The 12812-nt window shown below is 44.8% G+C and overlaps 1 protein-coding gene across 1 annotated transcript in view; it reads right to left on the reverse strand.

Annotated features, from left to right (window-relative positions):
• The window catches only part of LOC147895845 (thioredoxin-like 2, chloroplastic), a 28734-nt gene extending 19062 nt beyond the window's left edge, over nucleotides 1–9672 (reverse strand). Inside the window, exon 1 of the mRNA XM_087382600.1 lies at nucleotides 9240–9672. Within this exon, the coding sequence (XP_087238726.1) occupies nucleotides 9240–9500 (261 nt within the window). The 5' untranslated portion in view covers nucleotides 9501–9672. The remainder of the gene's footprint in view (nucleotides 1–9239) is intronic.
• Between the last annotated feature and the right edge of the window lie 3140 nt (nucleotides 9673–12812).

Genomic DNA, 12812 nt, shown 5'->3' on the forward strand with positions numbered 1-12812 from the left:
TGAAAGTATGAGGACCCTCCTTGTAGATATGTGTGAGGAAAGTGTAATGTAGGTGCAAGCATCCAGTAATATAGAAGGAAGTTTCCTCAGCATTCAACTGTGTGTGGATATCTCCTCCCCCTTTGAGTGTTCACACTGAAGCCTACAGGAGGCAGCTCGAAGCAGGAGTTAGCCTATACATTTCTCTATTTTTGCCCAACCCTTTGGTGGTTGTCTTGTGCTCATCTCTAAGCTTGTTTTGCCCACTGTTGATGGAAGAATACATCTAAGTTCTCTCTCTCTTTCTCTCTCTTGTATACGCTGTCTATAGCCTATTGTATAAGTGAGGCCTTCATCATTGAGCTGCACCATTGAGTGTGAGAGATGGAGCTGATCATGTTCGACAGAGGGTATGAGGATAGAGTGAGTTGTTCCTCTCGGATCAAAGCCAAGGCTGCAGCTCTATGTCTTCACATCGAAGGAAGGAGTCCCTCTACACGAAGGCGACCCCATCTGGAAGGTGAAGATCCAGAGTCATCTAGTGGCTCGGAAGTTGTCGAAGCTCACAACGGGACGGAGGCAAAGCCGGAGGACCAAGTTGATGGCAAAGGGAGGATTATTGTGCCTGCAAATGCAGATGAACTCGAAGCATGGGAGGATAAAGAAGCCCAAGCCCTTGAGTTGATTATAGGGACGACGGTGGATTCAGCACATCCTAATGGCAACTATGTCAGTAGAGGCGTGGACCACTCTAAAGGATCTATATGAGACAAACAACGCGTCTCGTATTCTCACGCTTCAACATCAGCTCTTCGACATGGGCATGGATCAAGGAGATTCTGTTCACGACCACCTAACAAAAGTCAAAGTGGTGAGAGATCAACTTGCCTCAATTGGACAAAATGTGGATTCAAGCCAACTAACGCTTGGCATGCTACCTAGAGGCTTCAAGGGTTTTGTCACAATTGTCACCGCAAGGGAGAGGAATAAGCCTCTTGCTTTCGAAGAGGTTGGACCATGCTGCAGGAGGAGGCCCAAGAGAAGCTATACAACAAAGAGGATGACAAAGCACTCTGGGTTAAAGACAAGCCCGGCAAGGGCAAGTCTAAAGGCTCCACAGGCAACAAGGGTAAAGACGCAGAGAAGAAGAAAAACATTAAGTGCTTCTACTGTGAGAAACTCAGCCATTACGCAAAGGACTACCGGAAGAAGAAGGCAGACTTAAAGCAGAAGAGGGAGTCAAGAGCAAGGAGGAGCCAAAGACAGATTCAGCCAATGTCACAAGAGGTGAGCTCTTCTTACTTTTTGAGCACTCCACGGCTTATGCAGTGACTGAGGGATCTAGGAAGGCTAGTATGTAGATAGCGCGACTTTGAAACACATGTCCAACAAAAGAGAGTGGTTCAGAACAAAGGAAGGTACTCATCCCGATTCAAAGGTGACAGTGGGGGACAGCCAAACATGCCTTGTGAAAGGTATAGGCAGCGTACCATTCATCACAACCTCGAGAGATGAAAAAGTAATTTTTAATGTACTTCATGAGCCTAATCTTTGCAAAATTTTCTCTCAATGAGTCAGATGGACAAGCACAAGATGCTCGTACTGTTTGAAGATCAGCGAGTAACTGTCAAATCCAAGGAGACTAAACAGGTGGTGGCTCATGGAGTCCTAGAGAATGGGTTATAGCAGCTCAATGCATTAATAGTACATGGGGACCATGGACGCTCGAAGTTATGGCATGAGAGATTTAGACATGTCAACTATGGCATTCTGATAGAGATGCAACAGTCAAACATGGGGAATGGACCTCCACCGATTGCAGACAATGACAAAGTCTGCAGAGCTTGCTTAGAGGGCAAGCAACACCGGAGAGATTCCCTGCTAGAGTTTGGTTCATTCCAACATATGCGGGGCCATGTCAACGAACTCATTCACACGTTCGCGCACTACACTCTAATATTCATTGATGATTTCAGTCAATGACTTGGGTTTACTGCCTAGCCAATAAATCTCAAGCTTTCAAGAAATTCAAAGAATGGAAGGCCAAGGTAGAAAAGGAGGATGTCAAAGCTTTTCGCATTGGTCGAGCGAGGGAGTTCACCTCCACTAAGTTCAATACTTTCTGCAAGAAGCATGGAATCAAGCTCCAGCTTACCACAGCCTGCACATCTCAGCAAAATGGAGTTGCTGAACGAAAGCATCGAGCAGTCACAGAGATGGGTTTAACCATGTTGAGAGGGAAGAACCTCTCAAAAGCTTATTGGGGTGAAGCTGTGAACAATACTGTTCAAATCCTTAACAATACCAAGACCAAGGCCATTGAAGGCAAGACTCCCTATGAAGCATACTATGGTAAGAAACCGACCATTTCTCATTTCAGGATTTTCAGTTCTAATGCCTTCGTACATGTACACAGAATGAGAGGACAAAGCTGGAATCCAAGACCAGGAGGTGTATCTTTATCGGGTATAGTGAAGAATCCAAGGCATACTACCTCTTCGACCCAATGAAGAAACAGAGACTCATTAGCAAGGATGTGGTCTTTGAGGAGACAGAGCCCTAGCCAAAAGAGGAGATCTAAGAAGTTCCCATTGCAAACCTCACCCAAGTTACCTATTAAGGAAGTGGAGAAGGATGAAGAGTCCGAGGAGTCTGAGGCAAAACCAGATGCACCAAAGCCAACCTCCGAAGTCAACTTCCTCATAAAAGAAATTACCAATGTGGTATCTCAGAACCTTGCAAGACTCTCGGGTCACAGACATCCCTGAGTCTAGCTCTGAAGTTCAGAGGTCCCAACGCAATATGCCTACTCCCTCCGCAAACTTCGCCATGGTGGCTCAGATCAATGAGCCCAGATCCTTTGAGGAGGTAAAGGATATTCCAAAGTGGCAAGCTGCCATAAAGGCACAGGTGGATGCTATTTTGAAGAATGACACTTGGGACTTGGGGGACAAACCCTACAAGCGAAAGGTAAGTGGTACCAAGTGGGTGTATAAACTTAAGTTCAAATCTCATGGTAGCTTGGACAAATACAAAGCCTGGCGGGTGGTAAGAGGGTACGCTTAGGTGGAGGGTCTCGACCTCGGATGGTGACTATTTGGACTGTTATAGCCTTGGATGCCTATCATAGATGGCCGATATTCTAGATGGATGTCAAATCAGCATTCTTGCACAGGGCCTTGGAGGAGGAGATATACGTGGCGCAGTCACCAGGCTTTCAGGTTCCATGTTCCGCTTCCAAGGTATGCATAATAAAGAATGCATCGTATGGGCTAGAACAGACCCCGAGAGCGTGGTACCAGCAAGTCGAGGTTGGCTTGAAGTCCTTCAAATGCCACTCTTTATCTCTTTCAGAGGCAGGGAAGAGGTTGGTAATGATCCTATACGTGGATGATTTGATACTTATAAGAGACCACATGAAAAAGATCTCTATTGTCAAAAAGCTTCTGACGGAGAACTTTGAAATGACAGATCTAAGATCTCTCCACTATTTTCTTCAGATTGAGGTCAAGCAGAGTAAGGGCAGCATATTCATCTCGCAAGCGAAATATTGTAGGGAGTTACTCCAGCGACTCAAGATGGAGGACTGCAAGGCCGCAGTGACCCCCATGGAGATTGGCGCAGACTCTAGGCGACTACTAGCTATTGTTTTGTGCTTGCATTAGATCCCGATTCAAAGGTGACAGTGGGGGACAGCCAAACATGCCTTGTGAAAGGTATAGGCAGCGTACCATTCATCACAACCTCGAGAGATGAAAAAGTAATTTTTAATGTACTTCATTAGCCTAATCTTTGCAAAATTTGCTCTCAATGAGTCAGATGGACAAGCACAAGATGCTCGTACTGTTTGAAGATCAGCGAGTAACTGTCAAATCCAAGGAGACTAAACAGGTGGTGGCTCATGGAGTCCTAGAGAATGGGTTATAGCAGCTCAATGCATTAATAGTACATGGGGACCATGGACGCTCGAAGTTATGGCATGAGAGATTTAGACATGTCAACTATGGCATTCTGATAGAGATGCAGCAGTCAAACATGGGGAATGGACCTCCACCGATTGCAGACAATGACAAAGTCTGCAGAGCTTGCTTAGAGGGCAAGCAACACCGGAGAGATTCCCTGCTAGAGTTGGTTCATTCCAACATATGCGGGGCCATGTCAACGAACTCATTCGCACGTTCGCACTACACTCTAATATTCATTGATGATTTCAGTCAATGACTTGGGTTTACTGCCTAGCCAAGAAATCTCAAGCTTTCAAGAAATTCAAAGAATGGAAGGCCAATGTAGAAAAGGAGGATGTCAAAGCTTTTCGCATTGGTCGAGCGAGGGAGTTCACCTCCACTAAGTTCAATACTTTCTGCAAGAAGCATGGAATCAAGCTCCAGCTTACCACAGCCTGCACATCTCAGCAAAATGGAGTTGCTGAACGAAAGCATCGAGCAGTCACAGAGATGGGTTTGACCATGTTGAGAGGGAAGAACCTCTCAAAAGCTTATTGGGGTGAAGCTGTGAACAATACTGTTCAAATCCTTAACAATACCAAGACCAAGGCCATTGAAGACAAGACTCCCTATGAAGCATACTATGGTAAGAAACCGACCATTTCTCATTTCAGGATTTTCAGTTCTAATGCCTTCGTACATGTACACAGAATGAGAGGACAAAGCTGGAATCCAAGACCAGGAGGTGTATCTTTATCGGGTATAGTGAAGAATCCAAGGCATACTACATCTTCGACCCAGTGAAGAAACAGAGACTCATCAGCAAGGATGTGGTCTTTGAGGAGACAGAGCCCTAGCCAAAAGAGGAGATCTAAGAAGTTCCCATTGCAAACCTCACCCAAGTTACCTAATAAAGAAGTGGAGAAGGATGAAGAGTCCGAGGAGTCTAAGGCAAAACCAGATGCACCAAAGCCAACCTCCGAAGTCAACTTCCTCATAAAAGAAATTACCAATGTGGTATCTCAGAACCTTGCAAGACTCTCGGGTCACAGACATCCCTGAGTCTAGCTCTGAAGTTCAAAGGTCCCAGCGCAATATGCCTACTCCCTCCGCAAACTTCGTCATGGTGGCTCAGATCAATGAGCCCAGATCCTTTGAGGAGGTAAAGGACATTCCAAAGTGGCAAGCTTCCATAAAGGCACAGGTGGATGCTATTTTGAAGAATGACACCTGGGACTTGGGGGACAAACCCTACAAGCGGAAGGTAAGTGGTACCAAGTGGGTGTATAAACTTAAGTTCAAATCTCATGGTAGCTTGGACAAATACAAAGCCTGGCGGGTGGTAAGAGGGTACGCTTAGGTGGAGGGTCTCGACCTCGGATGGTGACTATTTGGACTGTTATAGCCTTGGATGCCTATCATAGATGGCCGATATTCTAGATGGATGTCAAATCAGCATTCTTGCACGGGGCCTTGGAGGAGGAGATATACGTGGCGCAGTCACCAGGCTTTCAGGTTCCATGTTCCGCTTCCAAGGTATGAATAATAAAGAATGCATCATATGGGCTAGAACAGACCCGGAGAGCGTGGTACCAGCAAGTCGAGGTTGGCTTGAAGTCCTTCAAATGCCACTCTTTATCTCTTTCAGAGGCGGGGAAGAGGTTGGTAATGATCCTATACGTGGATGATTTGATACTTACAAGAGACCACATGAAAAAGATCTCTATTGTCGAAAAGCTTCTGACGGAGAACTTTGAAATGACAGATCTAAGATCTCTCCACTATTTTCTTCAGATTGAGGTCAAGCAGAGTAAGGGCAGCATATTCATCTCGCAAGAGAAATATTGTAGGGAGTTACTCCAGCGATTCAAGATGGAGGACTGCAAGGCGGCAGTGACCCCCATGGAGGTTGGCGCAGACTCTAGGCGACTACTAGCTATTGTTTTGTGCTTGCATTAGATCCCGATTCAAAGGTGACAGTGGGGGACAGCCAAACATGCCTTGTGAAAGGTATAGGCAGCGTACCATTCATCACAACCTCGAGAGATGAAAAAGTAATTTTTAATGTACTTCATTAGCCTAATCTTTGCAAAATTTGCTCTCAATGAGTCAGATGGACAAGCACAAGATGCTCGTACTGTTTGAAGATCAGCGAGTAACTGTCAAATCCAAGGAGACTAAACAGGTGGTGGCTCATGGAGTCCTAGAGAATGGGTTATAGCAGCTCAATGCATTAATAGTACATGGGGACCATGGACGCTCGAAGTTATGGCATGAGAGATTTAGACATGTCAACTATGGCATTCTGATAGAGATGCAGCAGTCAAACATGGGGAATGGACCTCCACCGATTGCAGACAATGACAAAATCTGCAGAGCTTGCTTAGAGGGCAAGCAACACCGGAGAGATTCCCTGCTAGAGTTGGTTCATTCCAACATATGCGGGGCCATGTCAACGAACTCATTCGCACGTTCGCACTACACTCTAATATTCATTGATGATTTCAGTCAATGACTTGGGTTTACTGCCTAGCCAAGAAACCTCAAGCTTTCAAGAAATTCAAAGAATGGAAGGCCAATGTAGAAAAGGAGGATGTCAAAGCTTTTCGCATTGGTCGAGCGAGGGAGTTCACCTCCACTAAGTTCAATACTTTCTGCAAGAAGCATGGAATCAAGCTCCAGCTTACCACAGCCTGCACATCTCAGCAAAATGGAGTTGCTGAACGAAAGCATCGAGCAGTCACAGAGATGGGTTTGACCATGTTGAGAGGGAAGAACCTCTCAAAAGCTTATTGGGGTGAAGCTGTGAACAATACTGTTCAAATCCTTAACAATACCAAGACCAAGGCCATTGAAGACAAGACTCCCTATGAAGCATACTATGGTAAGAAACCGACCATTTCTCATTTCAGGATTTTCAGTTCTAATGCCTTCGTACATGTACACAGAATGAGAGGACAAAGCTGGAATCCAAGACCAGGAGGTGTATCTTTATCGGGTATAGTGAAGAATCCAAGGCATACTACCTCTTCGACCCAGTGAAGAAACAGAGACTCATCAGCAAGGATGTGGTCTTTGAGGAGACAGAGCCCTAGCCAAAAGAGGAGATCTAAGAAGTTCCCATTGCAAACCTCACCCAAGTTACCTATTAAAGAAGTGGAGAAGGATGAAGAGTCCGAGGAGTCTGAGGCAAAACCAGATGCACCAAAGCCAACCTCCGAAGTCAACTTCCTCATAAAAGAAATTACCAAGGTGGTATCTCAGAACCTTGCAAGACTCTCGGGTCACAGACATCCCTGAGTCTAGCTCTGAAGTTTAGAGGTCCCAGCGCAATATGCCTACTCCCTCCGCAAACTTCGCCATGGTGGCTCAGATCAATGAGCCCAGATCCTTTGAGGAGGTAAAGGATATTCCAAAGTGGCAAGCTGCCATAAAGGCACAGGTGGATGCTATTTTGAAGAATGACACCTAAGACTTGGGGGACAAACCCTACAAGCGGAAGGTAAGTGGTACCAAGTGGGTGTATAAACTTAAGTTCAAATCTGATGGTAGCTTGGACAAATACAAAACCTGGCGGGTGGTAAGAGGGTACGCTTAGGTGGAGGGTCTCAACCTCGGATGGTGACACTGTTATAGCCTTGGATGCCTATCATAGATGGCCGATATTCAAGGTGGATGTCAAATCAGCATTCTTGCACGGGGCCTTGGAGGAGGAGATATACGTGGCACAGTCACCAGGCTTTCAGGTCATTTCATGGCTCCGTAAGAAACAGTCCTCAATTGCTCTTTCATCTATACAGAGGCGGAGTACAAAGCTGCATGCACAGCAACATGCAAGACATTGTGGCCCAATTGGATTCTAGAGGATATGGACGTGCTTCAAGAGGAGACGACGGTGGTCATGTGCAACAACCAAAGTTCCCTTGCCATCGCAAAGAACTCCATGTTCCATGCACGGACATCAAGGTCCATTACCACTTTGTTGGAGAGCTCATCATCGACAACATCATCAAGCTTATGTGGGGGCTGTAGGTACTGCAGGATACGCAGTAGATTGGGCTGCAGGATGCGCAGCAGCAAGGAACTAGGCCAGGGGAGGCCCTATTTATAGGCCTACCCCTAGGCTGGTTGGCCCAGCCAACCAAGGCTGGTCGGCCCAGCCAACCACGCTGGTCGGCCCACTAGAGCAAAACCAACCAGCAGGTCTTCTTCAAGGGGGCAGCCCCCCTCCCCCTCAGTTCTGTATCAGTCACTAAAGCCTACAGGAGGAAGCGCGGAGCAGGAGTTAGCCTACACAGTTCTCAGCTTTTACTCAGCCCTTTGCTGGTTGTCTTGTGCTCATCTCTAAGCTTGTTTTGCTGACTGTTTGGTGGAAGAATAAAATTGAGTTCTCTCTCTCTCTCTCTCTCTCTCTCTCTCTTTCTCTCTCTCTCTCTCTCTCTCTCTCGTATACGGTGTCTATTCTCTATTGTTTGAGTGATGTCTTCATAAGTGAGCTGCATCATTGAGTGTGAGAGACGGAGCTGATCCTATTCTGCAGAGGGTGTGAGGATAGAGTGAGTCTTTCCTCCATTTCCAACAGGGTGCCCCTGCACTCCTTAGATTATTTTTTTAGTCCTCTGTGGCCTTGAGGTTTGCACACCACATAAGACTTAAGAATGCACTCAACTTGAGGGGTTGATACCACTGCAAATCTTTAAAAAAGCACTTCACGTCAACAAACAATTTACTGCTTCAACAGGACCTTAGGTAGATTTTCTATAAGTCATGGAAAAAAAAGGTTAATTCTTACGTTTTTCCCCTCCATGGCAGTTGTTTTGATATTTTTACTACGCTCCATGACGTGATAAGGAGATAAAGGGGAGAAGGAAGCAGGGATTTAGAGAGAGAGAGAGAGAACGAGCGAGGTGCTGGAGCCCAATGAAGCCTCTCTAGGTTGTATTTCGGATGTCTATTAAAAAAATTATGTCTTTCTGACGAATTTAACTAAGGCCTTTAGGACTAAAGCGAACTTACGTCAACCTTCTCATATCTAAATTTCCAATCAGTCTTTGCTAAACAAGATTTTAGATGGAAAATGTTGGTATCAATGTGATGTAGAGCTTCCTGGAGAAAAAGCAATGACGACCGGGAGAAGAGTTAAAAGAAAAAGAGAAGAAGAGCATCTTGGGCGAAAAATATTACTAAGTGGTGGAGGGGTCGACACACCAACCACTCGCTTTCCGTAGGCATGAGCTAATACGAGCTTATTTGGAATAGAATCAACAACATTGCGCTGTGATAATGTTTCAAAAGCGAGCTGGAGGGATACGATACCTGGAGGTGAATTTGCGCCCCCCTGCGCCGTTCTCCCGAGCAGCTCTTGCGAATAGAAGCTCTGGATCCATCGGTTCCAAAAAGCGGGCAATGTCCCGATCGGCAAGAAGCCGAACTGGGAGGGAATGAGAGAGCCAAAGGGGGGGAGGCCGAGGTTTTTCTGGCGGAGGAAGAAGGAGGGGATGCGAAGGAGCAAGAAGGGGAGCAGAAGGAGGAAGCAGGGGACTCATGAGCGAGGGTGGGGGGGAGTGATTCGGCCATGGAGAGGGACTCAAAACTTTGGGAAGGAATGAAAAGAGACGATGGGTGCTGAGGAAAAGGGAGAAGATGAAACTTGAAGAGAAGAGAAATGCATTTGGACAATCTTTGGTGAACCTTCCTGTCATTGGACCTTTGGAAAAAGGTCCAAGTTGTTGGTTGATGAACACGGGGAAAGAAAGAGAACCACCGCTCAACCTCTCTCACACACCTCACCTCAGGACCAAACCTTCGAGTCCTATGTGCTCGACTCCACGTCCTTCCCTCTCGGCTTCGATGGGCACCCTTCCACTCTGCCAATCACCTCTGTTTCCACGCTCCTACACATCATTGGTAGTTTACAAAACCATTGTTCGTAGCGGCCATTGGGCGGTGTGTAAAGGGGGTGCCCTTGGGTTGGCACTCAGTTTTATAAAATCCATCATGAGCAGCTGTTGTGTGATGGGCTGCACCCATTCTAGACTGCCCAAGACTTTTTCTGGGCACCCACATGTTGGTCTGTACTTGGGCACCCTTTGGCAGTGTGCCCCATGAGATCCACCATGAAACACATCCAAGAGATTATAGACTTCTTCAGAGGCAAGAAGATGGTTGGGAGAAGATGTCTTTTGATGAGCACAAGGTCTCGATTAGAGACGCCAAGACCCAGACCCAAAAGCATGCCAGGTTAGTGGAAGACTAGACATAGTCCCTATGAGTACCCCTCCCATCAAGGGTACCATCGTCGTAACAAATCATCATTTTTATGGAGACATGTTTCCATCTTTAGCAAACTCAACATTCACCCTAGGTTAGGTTTGTTACGAAGCTAGCATGGCTGATTAGGAGACTCACACACCTCCATGTTGGGAATGGTTTACACATATAGGTTGATTAGGAGACTCACACACATCCATCTAATTTTATCTTTAGCAAACTCGACATTCACCATAAGATTGTTAGGGAGCACTCATGGTTGATTATGAGACTCGCAAACCTCCATGTTGGGAATGGTGTAGTCATCTTTTTTTAATACATACATACATACATACACACACACACGCAGGCGCACACGCATATATACATATACATATATGTATATGTATATAGAAAATTTTAAAATGAAGCACTCAAGCACAGGTTGATAAGGAAACTGAAACACAAGCATGTTTGGAATGTTGTACACATTTAGTTTTTTGGGGAATCCTCATCAAGGTCGGCATGTAATTGCCTCCCACTTCGACCTAAGACTATGTTATATATGCTGTTGTTGTTATCAATCAATTAAATTTTGTTTACTTTGTCCTATAATACCATAGTCTTCCTCTTGTATTCCATGTCTCCCTTTGATTGGTGGAACCTTAATGTTGGTGCTAATGTTAACGATGACCTAAAGAATGCCTACCAGGGCTATGAGAATAATTGCCTCTACATGCCTGATTGGTTATGTTTGCTACCATTGTATTTATTTCTACCTCTCCTTATTTGGAAACTTTTGGCTCTTGCACCTTTAAAAGCTTGTTCATGACTATGTAGATCATTGTTGGTATTTATACTCATTTGCCCTTGCATTAGCATATTTAACATGATCTCAAATGAAGGCAGAGCATCGCTAGCAACATTATTGTGACAGATGGAGATCCACTACTAGGAGACAACATTGGACCACATAGATTGACCGACGTTATTGTTGAATGGAGATCCACAGCTAGGAGACCACATTAGACCACATAGATAGATCGATGTTAGCACTCTATCATGGGCTGCGTGATGTTGTAACACCCACTAGTTGCTCTCTACCAAGACCCTTTTCTGCAATCTTAGCTACTCGATGGACTTATTTCCTCAAACAGCACATAGAGGACCACCACTATGATACAACATAGCTCCCATCCTCAATGGGCTTGTATAATTTATGCTAGCAATTTTGGGTCTGTATTTGTCTTGGGTGCATGTGCTTGCTTAGAGGCTCCACCCATTTAGCTCATTGTATCTAGTTTTTAAAGTCTCATTGACTCCCTCCCTCCCTCCCTCTCTCTCTCTCTCTCTCTCTCTCTCTCTCTCTCTCGTTGCCTCCCCCCCTCCCTCCCTCCCTCTCTCTCTCTCTCTCTCTCTCTCTCTCTGCCTTCCCCCCTCCCTCCCTCCCTCCCTCCCTCCCTCCCTACCTCTCTCTCTCTCTCTCTCTCTCTCTCTCTCTCCTCCTCTCTTTAATATTCATGTACTGATATGCCCTTTTGACATGGTTTATGTATGTGAATGTCATTCTCATGCAATGACAGGCACAATGATGCCTATGCACCTCTTGGTGACAATTAACTACTAGAAATCAATGGCCTACAACTAGAAATGGTCTAATTACCACGAGTAGTTAGTACACTACCATTAGTAAAAAGCCAATTACTACTAGTAAGAGGATGACTACTAGTGGTAGTAGGCTTACTTCTATTGGTTGTAGGTCAATTACTACCAATAGTGATTGCCAATAATCCCTAGGGATGTTGGCAAGTTGCATATGGTGACAATTATATAGTAGAAACCAATGGACTATAGCTAGAAATAGTCTAATTACCACTAGTACTTATTACACATCAGTAATAGGTCAACTACTACTAGTAACAGGATGACTACTAGTGCTAGTAGTCTTACTACTATTGGTTGTAGGTCAATTACTACCAATCATGACCACATTATTGTTAGTAATCCCTGGGGATGCTAACAACTTGCATATGGTCTTGGGTCTTTGGTATTAGTATCCAAACGTAAAAAGTCCATGGCATGTAAATATATATGGTTTTGGGGTTTGGGACTCATGTCTCCACTAGTATATGACATGTAAATGTAAGCAAAATAGCTTTGAGCATAATATGCTATACGTACATGACTTTATGAATCAATTAGTTTCTCTATGAGGAATAACTATGCACACATCGATTTTTATCTATGCATCCTTCAAAGAAACACAAGAAAATTGACATTCACTCATTTGCATCCTTACATCATTCAGTGAGGCATAATCTATAATATAAGCATCTATGTACATATGCATCACATAAAGAAATATTCAAATGACATTACACATTTACATCCTTGCAATGTTTAGACATTACATTCAACTAAGCACTATGCAACTGAATTAACATGACGAAACATAAACATTTTCACAATATTAAACACTTAAAAACCAATGAAATATAGCACTGACTAAACACAAATTTAAAAAAAAAAGACTAGTTGCTTGGGGTGGTACATGTGAATAATCTGCACAATGACACCTTGTGTGGTTTATCCTCTATGTCTAGAGAGAAGTTATTGAATACCATTTGAGATTTCACTAGC

This window comes from Dipteris shenzhenensis, chromosome 12 (genome assembly GCF_047967505.1).
Source record: "Dipteris shenzhenensis isolate YYH24624 ecotype China chromosome 12, Dip_SZ_1.0, whole genome shotgun sequence".
NCBI classification, from domain to species: domain Eukaryota; kingdom Viridiplantae; phylum Streptophyta; class Polypodiopsida; order Gleicheniales; family Dipteridaceae; genus Dipteris; species Dipteris shenzhenensis.